The sequence below is a fragment of the Cynocephalus volans genome, chromosome 14, assembly GCF_027409185.1.
Source record: "Cynocephalus volans isolate mCynVol1 chromosome 14, mCynVol1.pri, whole genome shotgun sequence".
NCBI lineage: Eukaryota > Metazoa > Chordata > Mammalia > Dermoptera > Cynocephalidae > Cynocephalus > Cynocephalus volans.
Genome location: NC_084473.1, coordinates 84106651 through 84122561, shown reverse-complemented (window position 1 = coordinate 84122561; position 15911 = coordinate 84106651). Strand labels below are relative to the sequence as shown.

At 43.2% G+C, this 15911-nt stretch overlaps 1 gene segment (V, D, J or C); it reads left to right on the top strand.

Moving 5' to 3' along the window:
* Nucleotides 1-13874: 13874 nt before the first annotated feature.
* LOC134362595 (immunoglobulin kappa variable 1D-13-like) lies at nt 13875-14376 on the top strand. The segment is given in 2 exon segments: nt 13875-13929; nt 14054-14376. Coding segments are annotated over 2 exon segments (378 nt in total).
* The last annotated feature ends 1535 nt before the right edge of the window (nt 14377-15911 follow it).

The following is a 15911-nucleotide window of genomic DNA, read 5'->3' as shown; positions in this document are numbered from 1 at the left end:
GCCATTCGTATACCTTCCTTTGAGAAATGCCTATTTAGCTCTTTTACCCATTTTTTAATTGGGTTACTCGTTTTTTTGTTGTGAAGTTGTTTCAGTTCCTTGTATATTCTGGATATTAATCCTTTGTCAGATGTATATTTTGAAAATATTTTCTCCCACTCTGTTGGTTGTCTTTTCACTCTGTTGATTGTTTCTTTTGCTGTGCAGAAGCTTTTTGGTTTGATAGGATCCCATTTATTTATTTTTCCTTTGGTTGCCCATGCTTTTGGGGTCGTATTCATGAAGTCTGTGCCCAGTCCTACTTCCTGAAGCTAAAAATAAATAAATAAATACGCAAATAAACTGGGGGAGAGAGGGAAGAAGACAAAACAATTACAATTCCTTGAAGTTGATACGACAAGCAAACAGGTATGAAGTTGGTGGGAGAGTGAGGCGAGGGGCAGGAGGCAGGGAGGTTTCAGTACTGGGCCACAATAATCCATCACATTGTATATTGACAAAATAAGTAAAATTTTAAAAAAGAAGAGAAAAAAAGAATTAATGTTAAAAAATGAAAATCAACTACATTGTATATTGGTAAATTAAAATAAAATATATATATATATTTCAATAACATTCCACTTGGATTTGACTGTAAATGTATTGAATCAATTTGGGGAGTGTTATCATATTTAGAATATCAATTGTTCCAATTTATGAGTATGATATCACCTACCATTTATTGAGCTTTGTTTAAATTTTCTTTTAATAAAATTGAGTACATTTCTCTCTGGTTTTGTTGACAATATTTTATGTATTTTTTTTTCTTTTTTTATATAATGTGAAACAGAAAATATGCAAAAATCTGTTTGAAAAGATCTCTCATTTAAAAACCAGTTTCTTCTTATACAATGTCCCAAGCAGAGTGTAAGTCAGGGAAAAAGACTTGAAAAAAAAAAAAATGCATGTGAAAAAAAATTGTAAGCAAAAGGTTCAGTCTATTAAAAGACAGGAATGTTGACTAAGTCCTTAGAGTGTGGTCTAGTCATCGATGCGCATCCGGAGAACACATACCAACGTGTCTCTTATTGAGGAAATTACTGGAGAAAATTCAAATCCTTCAGGTATTCTACATGCCTGTGGCCATGGCTTTGGAATTGTGCAGATCAGACTCGCATTTGCTCATATCTCCAGTTACCTTCAGGCTTCAGATATAGAATTGGTGTGGTCCAGCTTCCCAGCTTCTCAAGAATTGTAGACACAGTCTGTCGATGAGTAAAAGGATAGGTAAAAGCAGTGGCTGCGGTTAGCTGTATACCAGTAGCTACACTCAGGACAAAAAGTTGGCAGAAGACATATCTCTCAACATCAAATTAAAAATCACACCACTATGACTTTTTTTCTCTTTCTGGATTAATTCCCATAAATCATGGTTGGAACCTCAGAGGGCCAACTGAGGCCCATGTGTTCATTCCCAAATCCTGGGCTCTTCCCATCATGAGCCCATGGTTGGACCTTCCCCAGGCATCTAAGTATAACCAGGCTGTGGGCAAACTGCGGCTCTCTCCCATAGGAAACTTTGGCTGAAATTTGTATACTGGTGCTTGCAACCTGGGGTCTTTTGCATAGAGATACATGGGATATTTTACTGATTAGGCTAAAGTATAAACATGAGTCTTTGTTCTGTTTCTGCTCACTTAGACTAAAGACACAGTTCCAGAAGGTTGGCCCACCTAGGATGGACTGGTTGAGATAGATCCTCCATCTCCTGGTGCTTTACTTCATAGTATAGGAATATTTTTACAAATGAGAAATTTTCAGGATGAGATTTATGATGGCTATTTCCATCCACTGTGTGATACAACAGAGAACAAGAACTGAGGATAATATTTCCATCATTGATTCAGGTGACAGATGCTTAAATACATCCCTGAGGCAGCTCACAGATGGCTCCACATGACACTCTCTCCTGAGGCCCCTCACATCACTGATCCTGAAGAAAGGCCCCATGTCCTTCATACACCCAGAGCACAGCCCTGCCCTGCCACTGTCTTCCTTGCCCAAATCACAGCCTCATCGCAGGTCTCACTGGGTCATAGAGAGTGTCATCTCCCATGGAGAGACTGGTCTTTGGCTTGAAAAAATCCTTCCTTCCCACAATCTCTCTAGTTAAAAACTCAGGTCATCACAAGCTGATCACTCTACATACTCATGATCTTAATAATGAAAACTATCTGCAATATAAAAAACACACATAATGGAAAAAGTTTAAATCTTATATAAGCATCCTCTATTCAGAACCTCCAAATTTATTCAACTAAATCGGATGCTGACTTTCTGTTTTTTCTGCATCTTCTCTATGTGGTCCATGGGCTAAGTTCATCCCAGTCTGGGTTTCCATTCCCTGGCTTCCCCTAAACACAGCTTTTCCCCAAGTTTGATATGCTTCTACCATATCAGTGTTGTAAGTTTATTCTCTTATTCAAGTTATGGTTGTCTGATTCTCTTAACCTTCTATGACATCTGCAAATATGTATTTTATTTTCTCCAGAGGCCCTAAATCAGACTAGCCATATAGTCTGGAAAGTCTTCATCCACTCTTACATTTTTGTTTCCATAAAGATCAAAGATACAATCATTGATTAGTGATATTAGAAATGGAAAATTTGGAAAAAAAATGCATATTCTAGGAATACATACCATGCAGTACAGCCACAAGTATATCAACCGAGGTAGTTTCATATCTTTTCATATTTTGTTTGATATATGGAATACAGGTGGATCACCCTAAGAATGAATATTATTTACAGTTTATCAGAGATTTTAACTCTTCCCTTCTACATCCACCCTCAAAATTCAGAAAGCAATCTGAAAATAATTCTTTGTATTATCTTAATTCTTGATTATAGGATCAGTGTCCCACTGCCAAGATTTTTTAATAAGAGCAATTAAGTTAATTTACTTGACTTTATTTCCAGTGCACGAATTTATTCATTTAACAATAACTTTTGGCACACAATTTAGTCATTCAGTTTACAGAATTATTTCACAGGTGATGATATCATAATGCATATTCTCCAAAGATCCCCTGCCTCTCATGGCCTTTATCATTTGTCACTCGCTGATTCTGGAATTGGATTAACCTGAGGCAAGTGTATCACAAGACCCTGGATATGAGGCTCTTCCCCTCTGGGTCCCGGTGCTCTGACTCCACTTGAGGAAGGGAACATAGGAGGTCCATGTGTCAGAATTCATAGGTCCCCTGAGACTGAGATTGAGAGTATGCCTCAGTAAGCACAGCATTCAGTACCCACTTGATCAGACAGCACGACTTTTCCTTGAAGAATATGGAGTAGGATGACTTTCTCACTGGGCAACATTCACGTTTTTTCCCAGCTTAGATTCTAGTGGCAACATTGCGGGCCCCAAGCTCTAGCTTCCTTCTCAGCGTCTCCAAGAGAGAAAATCTCCATCACCTGCCAGCACCAACCAGGGCAAATTCCAAAGATACACCAACACGCTACATCTCCCTTGACCACACACCTTCTCCCAGCTCGGTGCAGTGGCTGAAGGACAGACTCTGTGCTTTACATTTAGCCCCTTGTTTGTGCTGGTGATATTGCTGCTTACCGCTCTCTGAAACCACACCCTCTCACATGGTAATTAACAGCAGCACATAGCTACACGAATGTAAATTAGAATTAATAAAATATGAAATTTAGTTCCTCAAGTACTCAATAGACAAATGTGGCTAATCACTACCCTGTTGGACAGCACAGATACAAACATTTTTATCATTTTAGAAAATCCTTTTCATCAGTACTGATCGAAATGATTACACTTGGTCACTCTCAGTGTTATAGTCACAAACAGAACCTCACCAACTTTTAAACCAGAAGCCTGGGTGGCACCAGCTGCTTTCCCGCTGGTGGAGATGATCTGGTTCTCAGAGCTGCTCTGGGTTTGAGCAGAGGAATGAGCCTGGGTTGACAGATCTAGATACCAAGTCCTCAGCTTCTCATCCCTGCTGTTATGTCCTGCAGGGTCCCTCATGGCCCATCTTCCCTTTTCTAAAATCACATCATTGGAATCTCATGTGGATCACAGAAACAATATCTGCTCTGGATCCCAAGTGACCTGTTAGTTTATTGTCCTGAACTAGATGGACAATTTATTGGGAGAGATGTTACTTTTGTTCCCTCAGTAATCTGTCTCTTAGGCATCTAGCCTAGGGATTTTAGTGTGGCAGCCCAAGCAGACTATCCGACCTTCTGAGCAGGAAGTGCCTCAAGAGGCCCCAGTCGCTGCTTCCCAACAGAAGTTAGAAAGAGCACTTTTTGTGTACCTGCAACTTGCCCCAAAGGGGACAGATGCAATAAGTAGGAGGGAAAGTAGATTTTTCAAACAATCATCAGCAGTAACTGAGGGCAGATGAGACACAGATAGGCAAACACTTGACTTTGTGTCCCAAATCATAGAGAGAATTTCATATTATATTTATAATTTAGAAATTCCTCACATCCTCTGAGCTAACATAAGCTCAGAAAAATGAATCTCATAGGAAATTATTTGACATATTTCAAAATGCCTTATAAACTTCACTAATAAAAATACAACCAAAATTATAATCATTTCCAAATTTGGACAATTTGGTCAACTCTCTCACCACCTCAACAAGTGTTTGGTCCACAGTGAGTGCAAAGGTTAAAATGACAGGCAAATGTGGGTTCTATTTGAGCCAGAGGCTACATGTATTCTCCATGAGGACTGTGGATCACAGGACCCTGAAGACAGAGGTCTAAAGAATAGTAGCCCATAACTGTTTTCCATGGAGTAAGCTTCTCCCAGTATTGCTGAGGTTTTCTTTGGTTGTGTCCTTCCTTCTGCTTAACAGTTGATGAAAGAGCAAGTCTTTAGGCAAACTCTGAGAAAGATCTTCCTATTTGGTCACCTCTGAGCCTAGAATTAGTTAGCCCTGGATACAATTAGGGAAGTGATCTAGAAAGAGAGAGAGAGAGAGAGAGAGAAATACAGTAGAGTTAGTACCCGAACTATCTCAACCTATTTCATGATGGCTGTGAATGTTAAAGTTTACAGGAAAAAGGCCTTTGTGGATATAAATGAAAAGAGTTAAGAAGTGAAATAGTTCTGAATTTTCCCGTGTGTCCCAAATAAAAACACAAGTGTCACAAGGAGAGAGAGACTGAGGAAGATTTAATACAGACAGAAGAGGAGAAGGCAATGGAAACACAGAGAAAGAGACTTCAGTGATGTGGCCACAGGCAAAGAAAGACTGGACACACCAGACGCTGGAAGGGTCAAGAAACAGATTCTCCCTAACATCCTCTGGAGGAAGCTTGGCCTTTCAACACCCTGATCTAGGCCCAGTGACACTGATTCCAAATTTCTGTCCCCCAGAAATGACAGTGAATACATTGCTATTATTTTAAGCCATCAAATATTTAGTAAATTGTTATAGCAATTCTAGGAAATGAGCACAAACTGAGCTCAGAGAAACCCAGCTAAAGGTGCTAAGGTTATTTATAATTTCCTTATTCAGCATTTTAATGCTACAAATAAATAGAGTAGCAGACTTGTTTTTGGTGAAAAAAAAAAATGTGAAAACCCAGAGTGTACAATGAGGTAACTGGCAGATGTAGAATAAATACTGATGATTTTAGTTGAAAATTATATCTGGATAGTAATATCTCACAAAAAATATTTGTTCTAAGAGCTCATAAAAGGGGAACTAGTACACTTTTCTATACATGTATACATATATATACAAATACATACATTTATATTTCACAGTGCATCATCTGGTTAAACCCTCAGGACACCATAGGGCTCAGTTTCAAAGATTATGGAGCTATTCATCGGAGCACGTGGATGGTTTCCCAAAATGTACGTGGTCAGGGAGTACTAGGGCTGGGCTTTGGACCCAGGTCTCTTTGACTTCAGATATGTTTCTTCCATGTGGCCATGTCCATGTTATAGGAGGGCTGATGGCCTGTAAAATAGGGGAAGGGAAATAAGACAGGAAGGTGTGAAATTTACAGCTGCCTGCTGCCCCTGTCACATGCCATGCTGATCCTAACTTTATAATCAGGACCTTCCACAGTTCTGTCTACAAAACACACCTCTCTCAAACCCTTTAGAAAGTCTCCATGACTTTATTTCAGATTTGGGGCAGGGATACATCTGGCACTAACCTGACCCCTTCCTTCCTTCCTCATCTCCCCTGTCCATCCCCATCTCTCTGACTTGGCCCTTCCTGTCAAACTGTCTCCTGAAAATCTAACTTGTATTCCTAATATAAACACAAACAACTAAATAATCAAAACTTTTTCCTTCTCCCACATGCTATCAAAACTAACCCCTCGGTGCTCACACACTCAGATTATATGATAGCAAATTAAAGAATTTTACCCAGGAGATTTTCTACTGAAGAAGAATTCTAGGGCTAACTCTCCTCACAGTAAAATTTCCTCTTTCTCTTTTCAAAATAGACACCAAATGATGACAAGGTGGAAATATTTGGGAGAACAGAGGACAAACACCCACTTGGGAAGTAGGAGACCTTCTCTCACCTTGTACTAGTTTCTTCATGTTAGTTTCCTGTGGCTGCTGTAGCAAACCCTGGCAACCTACTGCCTTCACACAGCATGCACATGTTTTCTCACAGTTCTGGAGGTCAGAAGTCTCACTGAGCTGAAATCAAGCATTTAGTAGTTCTATATTTCTTCTGGAGGCTCCAGGGGGGAATTCAATTCCCTGCTTTTCCAGCTTCAAGTTGCTCCTGAAAGAGATGGCCCAGAATTGGAAAGAATTACACCAAGAAACAGATACTCAGCCAGAATGTATATTGGAGGGCTTCAGGGGCGAGCGGGTGGGCTGCCCTCTCAAAGTGGGAGCAGCCACATGCAGAACTAGGGAGTGCCTTATACATCCTAATAGGTTGATTATCAATCCTAATAGGTCCATTGTCATTGGATGAGAGGAACAAGCAAGAGTTTAAGCTGAGCTGGGACTCTCCTATAGGTGGGAAAAATCACGCACATGGGAAGGTGATGTGGCAGTGAGGGAGAAGAGGGAAGGGGGGTCTTTTGTAGTTCTTGGAAAATGTGAAACTTTCCGTAGCCATTTTGGGTGTCCTTCCTGTCCACCTGCCGCCATTTTAGACTGACGTTGTTCATAACATAATTGGCTAACATTCCCCCCCCTTTGGTTTTAGATTTGAAAACGGGCATCACCGTCATCTCTGGCTACTTCCTGCTGAATGGGGGCAAAGAAGGGGGGGACAGTATGGGGATCTCCATCTGAAATCTGTGTTGGGGGTGGTGGGGCTGAAAAATAAAAGCAGGGCCAAAAGGGAAAAAGCCGGGCCTGAATGCATGTTGTTTGAAAGACTTATACGCAATAAAATGAAGGAAGAAAGAGGTATAATTATTCAGGGATTGGGGAGAGGGTGGGCGCATGGATATATGAAGCCTTAGAGGATTGGTGGGAGAAATGGAACAAGTGAGCTTGTGGGAACGACCTGAGTGGTGAGGCTCCATTCCATGGTCAGGCGACCTGGCTGGCTTTAACCTGGAGATACAAATCCACGAGGTTAATTTTCCTGGGGCTTCTTCCAGCCAGGCAGCTGTAGGTGTACAAAGAATAACTTTAAAAGTCCCTCCCATTTTGGGGTTAAGGGACCCCTGTCATCTTGGGGGGGAGAAGTATAATCAATCTCCAGGGGTTAAAGGGAAAGAAACATGAGACCGGGATGGGTCATGTAAAAGGGTTTCCTAGTGTTTACAAAGTTCAGAGCAGATGAAAGAAAGGAGGGGATAGGTGAGGTGCTCCAGCAAAGAGCCTGAGAATGAGGCCATCCCAGGAGGCAAAACCAGGTGACCATACATAACCTCGAATAGGGACATAAAAGAGGGCCATTTTGGAAGAGCCTGGAGCTGGAATAAAGCCAAGGGAAGCAATGCAACCCAATTGGTGTGAAGTTCAAGAGACAGTTCGGTGAGGATGTTTTCGAGAGTTCGACTGGTGCGCTCAACCTTTCCTGTAGATTGAGGATGATATGGTATATGGAAATGCCATGGGATGTTAAGGCCTTTTGTGATACCCTGTGTAACTTGGGAAATGAATTTGGGGCCATTGTCTGACTGGAAGGAAGTGGAAACCCTGAATCACAGTATAAATGTGTGTAAGGAGAAGGGAAGCAACTGTAGATGCCCTCTTGTTGGATGTGGGGAATGCCTCTACCCACCCTGAAAACGTGTCCACTAAAACTAAAAGATGTGAAAGTTTATGAACCTTTGGCGTATGGGTGAAGATTATTTGCCCTGTGCCTGATGCGAGGGGAAGGAAGAAGGCCATAATGGGGGATTGGGGTTGGTTTTTTGGCATACTTGGCATGTTTTGGACAAGTTTTGGAGATAGACCTTGTCTTCTGGGGTTAGGGAAAAGAAAGAAGTCAAGAACAATGTTAAACTCCGCGTATTGGGGTGAAATAAAGAATGTAGATAAAATAAAAGATTTTGTTTTTGTGGGTCTAGAGAGAGACCCCGTGGGGGATCCAGCGAAAGGGCAAGCAAAATTAAGGGTGGGTCTGGAGACAGAACCGCTTGCCTAGCTGCCTGGTCTGCCCTGGAATTTCCCACTGTGACCGGGAAGAGTCAGATTGGTGTCAATGACAATGGACTATGCTGACCTTGGAGGGCAATAAAGATGCCCGTAGAAGTTGGAAAATTAATCTGGAATTGGTGATTGTGACACCTTTTGTGTTCAATAAACCCCTCTCCTTCCAAATTGCTGCATGTGATAAAATCATGTGGAAAACTTATTTAGAACCAGTGTATAATGTAAGGGATTGTCTGCCGATAATTCAAAAGCCCGAATAACTGCAATGAGCTCTGCCTGTTGGTTGGTGGTATTTGGTGGTAGAGGTCTGGCCTCGATGATGTGAGTGGGAGATATGGTGGCATATCCTGCTTTTAGTTTTCCCTAAAACAAAAAGGAACTGCCACCTGTGAGCCAGGTATTGGCGGGTTGTCTAGAGGGCCCTTGGAAATGTGAGAGGGGCAAGGAAGGAGGGCTTCTAATGACTCGAGGCAATGATGGGAGGGGGCTTCTTCTGAAATGGGCAAAAGGGAAGTAGGGTGTAAAGGGGCACAAGTCTGAAACATTATAGAGGGGTCTTGAGTGAAAGAGACAAGTAGGAATAAAACCTGGAAGGGTGAGAGGGTTTGTAATCACTTATAAGTCAGGAGGTCCTTTTGATGACAGGGCAAAACTATAATGGTGGGGCTACCAAAAATGAGCTATTTTGCCTCCTGCAGGAGAACATGGGTGGTGCCAGTGCCCCAAGACATGGGGCCCAGCCACGGACTGTGGGATCAAGCTTCTTGGAACAGGAGCCGAAGGGGTAGACCCTTTGATAGCCTGTGCCAACATTTGGTATTTTTGGTATCTGGCCTTATCGTCCCAGCTGTGATAGACCTTAAATGCAGCAGCTAGGACTTCATTCTGAGGAGTAAGGGCCCCTGATCCAGTTTCTTTAGCTTTGTCCATATGTCAGGGAAGCTTTGGTTAAAAAAATAAGTCATCAGGAGTTTCGGGATCAATGTTGGTGAACTGTAATAAAGCCTTAGTAAGGCAGTCTAAAATGGAGGAAGCATTTTCATTTTTATCTAGGACTATTTCTTGGAGTTTTTCATAATTAACTGGTTTTTGTGCAGCCTGTTTAATCCCTGCCATTATTCAAGTAAGAAACTGATCACGGAGGGCCAATCCAAGAGGGTGTCATAATCCCAGTGAGGGTCGATTTCTGGGACAGGTTGTGCCCCAGTTGGGTGTGGTTTGATGGACTTCATCTCTGCATGCCCTGGCCTCTAGCCAGACTCATCTACATTCTTCTGGCAATAAAGAATTTGTGAGGATAGTGTGGGTGTCATGGAAAGTTAAGCTATAGGCCTGGCACAGGTATTGGAATTCCCTTGTGTAGACAACTGGGTTAGTTGTATAGGAACTCAAGCATTTCTCAATTTGGGAAAGATCAGTCATGGAAAAAGGGACATGGACTCTAATGATACCCTCTTCTCCTGCCACCTCTCAGAGAGGAGCTAAAAGTGGAGGTTGGGCCAGGAGGGTGGGCCGGGTTTCATGGGCTCGGGATCCTGTATGAGGGGGGCTGGAAGGATGTGGTTGCGTGGGAGGGACAGAAGGGGCAGGAAGAGCCGATGGCAGTTGGAGTGGGGGAGGAGCGTGTCCCCAATATGGGGGGGCTCATCTGCTGGGTCAAAGTCAGGGGAAGGGGAGGAGGGGGTGGGCAGAGAAGGCCTAGAAACTAATAAGACCCCTTTGGGGGCACAGGTGGCACATAAAGCAGGGTTAGAACGGAGGTAAGAAAAAGCCTGGACATAGGGAATTTCAGTCCGTTTTCCCAATTGCTTGCAGAAGTTATATAAGTCCCGTAGAATGTCGGGGTTGAGGGACCCAAAAGGAGGCCACCTGTTTTGATTATCTAAATTATAGTTGGGCTCTTCTTGGGTGGAAAACCTAACAAGTTTGTTTGGCTTAATATCCAGAGTCAGACCCAAAGTGTGAAGATTAGTCAGGAGACATTTTAGAGGGGAGCAGGCCGGGAGAGATGAGGCACCCCCCCCCATGAGAACGGAGGAGGAAGTACCGGATCCAAAGGGGCGTCCCCACTTCAGTTGGGGTACTGAGAGGTCTCAAATCACCGAAAGCAGCCATCACCGGTTTCTGGCGGTTGAGGGACCCTAGAGGGTTGTAGAGCTTTGGGGCACCCGGCGCCAGGGCTTGCCAGAGCCTGGAGGGCAGAAACTAGAAACCCCGTGGTGAATGAGAAGGCAGGGAATGGGCAGACCCTGCTTAACTCAGCTGAGTCCCGAAGAGAGAGAGGGAGAGAGAGAGAAATGAAAGCGGTAATCTGAAGACTCACCGATTAGAAGGCCGGTGTTGGATGTGCCGGTGGCCATAGGGAAGATGGGCCGGGCTGAGTGTCATCACTGGTGTGGGCTCTGGGCCATGGGCAGAGAAACAGATGGGGTCCCACTAGGGGTGGGGAAACCCATCCGAGTCACGGCACCAATGAAAGGGATGGCCCGGAGTCACAAAGGATTACACCGAGAGACAGCTACTCAGCCAGAATGTGTACTGGAGGGCTTCAGGAGCGAGTGGGTGGGCTGCCCTCTCACAGCGGGAGCAGTCGCATGCAGAACTAGGGAGTGCCTTATACATCCTAACAGGTTGAGCTGTCTCATTGTCATTGGACGAGAGGGACAAGCAAGAGTTTAAGCTGAGCTGGGACACTCCTATAGGTGGGGAAAATCGCGTGCACAGGAAGGTGATGTGGCGGCGAGGGAGAAGGGGGGCGTCTTTTGTGGTTCTCGCAAAATGTGAAACTTTCCGCAGCCATTTTCGGTGTTCTGTCCACCCGCCGCCATTTTAGACTGACATTGGTCATAACCTAATTGGCTAACAGCTCCCACATTCCTTGCTCCTTGGCCCCTACCCCCATCACTCCAACACCCCTTTCAACTGTCACATCTTCTCTCTGATGGTGACCCTTCTCCCTTCTTAATACGAAGCCCCTTGTGATTATATTGTTTCCACCTAGATAATTCAGGATAATCTCCAAATCTCAAATCCTTAATTTAATCATATCTGCCAACAACCTTTATGCCATGGAAGGTGACATTCGTAGATTCCAGAGAATAGGACAAGGTTATCTTCTGAGGTAGGAGTGTTATTCCTCCCATCTACAACTCTTATCATTCCCAGAATTGTCCACCCCAAAGTAGACTGAAAATATCACAAAGCATATTTATAAAAAAAAAAAAAAAAATTGGAAGAAATCTGGATTAAGAGACACTCTGCTTTGTGGGTTTAGTGTGGAGATTCTTATTCTGCTATGTCTTCTGTAGGTTACGGTGCCTGGGTATTTGTTAGAGGCTCATTAGGTTTTGTGGCCCAGAAGAAAGGAATTACTGCTTAAATCCAGTCTAAGAGAGATTGTAAAGGGATATTAAATGTATCCCTATTTTCTTAAGTTCTACCAATCAAAGGAAAGTTGGCAAGAATTCAGACCAGAGATCCCTCTGAGAACAAGAGTTTTCCTACTCTCTTTAGTTTGGTCCACGAGTGACCAGGATTCTTATGAGGCAGCATATTTATGATCTACATAAATCATGAGAGGAAAGAAGGAAAGAGACATAGGGAAGGCAAAATGGACAGTAAAAGCCACTTCAGCAAGCCAGCTGCTGCTCAAAATGACTAGACATCAATCCCATCTGGAAACACAGGAAATATGCCTCTGGGTTGTTCCACATGTGAGGTGAGGGATTTGGCATATGTACACACCTTCTTCTGCTGTCAATGATTGAGGGATTTCCTGGAGATGCTCATTCCAGGCCTGTGGTCTTCCACGTGCTGCAGGCAAAGCTGCCTTTCCCAGCTTCAGAGAGAGCACTGAGGTGGCTATAGGAAGTCAGCAGAAGGACAGGGAAGGGGAAAGGCAGAGCAATGCTACATCAACATAGAGAAAAGATATGGACTTTACATCTGGACGTGCACCAATCTGAAACTAGATCGTGGCAGGCTGGTTGCTAGAAGGTTTCTTTGAAATGCAGACCCCGAAACAGGCAGCAGGAGCTTTGTGCACAGGCTGAGCCACTGTGGTTTGGCCACCCCGAGTCATGAATCCGTGATACTCCTCTGAGCCCCAGGCTGCAGGGCAGTGATGCTGAGGTAGTTGTTACTAAATGTTCTGCTACTAAAAGAGCCTGGACACCCTGGAAAAAGCAGAGATGTGAAATAGAAGGGTTCAAATCTTTGTCCATGTTTTAATTGGTTCAATGATATTTCTCCATGGATATGGACAGGAAATAGATCAACTCTCTCCTGGAGATGCAGACAGGGATGCTGACATCTGTGTCAGGGTGATGTCCTCAATCACTGCAGAACAGTAAAAGAGAAACTGACATTTATAGTGCATGACGTGGAAAAGCACTGAGCAGCAGTGGTTTTGGTTGAAAGGATCAGATCTGGCTTCTCTAGTCAGCCCTTTATAATGATGAACCATGGAAAATAATATCAAAGGGCAGAAGAGGGGGTAGAGTGTGGAGGAATCCAGAGCAAGAACAAGGGCCATGCCCTGTAGTCACTGGATATTAAAGAGACTGATGGCTTTGAATCATGGTGGATCTGTGACCGACGCTTGCATTGAGGAAGCAGGGTTTTACATTTGTGTATCTGTAGTAAATGGCTTGACATTTTACTGGTAATAACAATGGCTTAGGGCCATTGTAAAATGCTTTTGAATGTTTTAACTCCCTCCTGATAAAGTCTCCTCTATATTAAAAAAGAAAGAAACAATTTCACAGTCATAGAAATGTTGTAAGTACAGCACAAATTTTTGTTGTTATTTTCCCCCACCAGAATCATTTGACAATAACTTGAATAACTGATAGCCCCGCAATCCAATAATTTTGTAGGTATGCCCCAAGAACAAGGATATTCTCATATCTAAATCATACCAATGCACCTATGAAATACATTATGCCATCTGGTCCTCAAGCCAATTTCACATTTTAACAATTGACACGAAATTTTTTTTTTTGTAAAAAAATGGCCCATGCCTACGCAGAAACACAATCTCTGCAGGCAACTCTATGCTGTCCTGGTCAGGCCTGGAACACATGGGGACACTGCACCTGTGCTGAGTTACTGAGAGGAGTCAGCACTTCAGCTGTGCCCAGCCCTGCTCCAGCCCCTGTGATTTGCATGTTCCCTAGGTACAACCCAATGCTCTGGAGACTTATTCATAGGCTGGTCACACCCTGTGCAGGAGTCAGTCCCAGTCAGGACACAGCATGGACATGAGGGCCCTCACTCAGATCCTGGGGCTCCTGCTGCTCTGGCTCCCAGGTAAGGAAACACAGCACTAGGAATTTACTCAGCCAGTGTGCTCAGCACCACCTGGCCCTTTAGTGGTGTCCTCCTATAATGTGATTAATCATATGAATATTTGTTTTTATGTGTCTAATCTCAGATTCTAGATGTGACGTCCAGATAACCCAGTCTCCATCCTACCTGTCTGCATCAGAAGGAGACAAAGTCACCATCACTTGCCATGCAAGTGAGGACATTAGCGATGATTTAAACTGGTATCAGCACAAACCAGGGAAGGCTCATAAGCTCTTGATCAATGATGCAACCTATTTGTACACTGGGGTCCCCTCACGGTTCAGTGGCAGTCAATCGGGGACAGATTTCACTCTTACCATCAGCAGTCTGGAGCCTGAAGATTTTGCAACTTATTTCTGTGGACAGGATAACAGTTACCCTCCCACAGTGTTACATCTCATAACATAAACCACCCAGGAAAGCAGAAGTGTGACAATGGGCTGCCCCAGCTTCTCCACTCACTGCCTCCATCTACTGAAAAAGTTCGTTAGAAGCAGACACTCCTTGAAGGTTACTTAAGTTTTGGTAGAAGGGACAAGGGACACTAGTCTGCACCCTAAACCTCCTCCTCCTCCTCTGAGCCAGCACCACAGACATAACGCCTCTCCTGATTCCATAAAGTATGAGTTACACACCTGAGGAGTCTGTGTTCAGGCACCAGCTGGGATTCACATGGTAAAGGAAAAACCACTCTAGATATCCCACGCAGGATTTTTTTTTTTTTAAGACAGAGAGCTAGAGTCAAAATTACAGCCTTTATTTATTTCTTTATTCTACTTTCTATTCTATTTATTTCTGATTCCAGAGTTGCTGAAAATTAAAAATAAATAAATAAAACAATAATGAAAGAAAGAAACCACTATCACAACAATGCCTTGAACACTGAGAAGGAGGAAGTAACATAACTGTGGTTACTAAAAGTGGAAAGAGGGAGGAGTGTGCAGGGGGGCTGAGTGAGAAATTAATGAGAAATTGTTTAACGGACACAATGAATGATTGAAAAATAAGCTAACTATCCTGCAGTGACCAACACAGATTGTACACAACAACTGATACTCAAATTTGTATCCCACAAGTGTGTATAATGTATTATGTTTCATTTTTTTAAAAGTTATCTTACACATTTCATTTTAGAAAGTGTATGCATTGAAAAAAATTAAAAAATAACAAATTATACATGCAAAGGATCTCGGAATGAACCGTGGGAACATGCGAAGAGTAGAGAAGGCCAATGTGATGAGAGCAAATCAATCAGGGGATAAGGTGGAAGAGAAAGGCAGAAAGGTCAAAGGCCAGGGCCGTATTTTCTCAGGGTCTTAGAAATCATGAAACATGGCAGTTGTGGAATAAAGAATGCCTTAATTTTATAGTTGGAGAAAAAATGTTTGTCTAGATGCAGTGGTAGATAATGGATATTTTTAAAGTAGGCATCACTTTAGTTGGGCTGTGGGGAACAGGGAAGACACATAGTGAATCCTGGCTTAGACTAGACACAGGGCAGTGTGTACAATTGATGGTGTAAGTGGATGGTCACCATGCTTGGGAGGCAAGGTCGACTAGACAATTTGAAGCGGAAGGGGGAAAAAAGAGAAGGATAAAGAGTGACCACAAAGTTTTGGCCTTAAGAGATTCAGTAGATTGTGATTCACTGTTGTACCATGGACTGTGGGACAAGAACATGTGAAGACAAAACAAGAAGACTTGTTATTGCTGTTCACTTCCAGTTTGAGGTGCCAGTAAACATGCAGTGAGTGGAGATTTTGCAGGTGAGTGGGTTGGGGCTCTTGGGAAAGGAGACATATGCAGGCAGGCGTTCAGCAGTACATAGATGTTACGTCAGCAGGGAATTCAACAGCTCCCATTACAAGAGAGAAGGGGCTCACTTTTGGAGTCCAGAGGCTCTCCACATTTAGGGTTTGTGAGAAGAGAAGCAGCCAATAGGG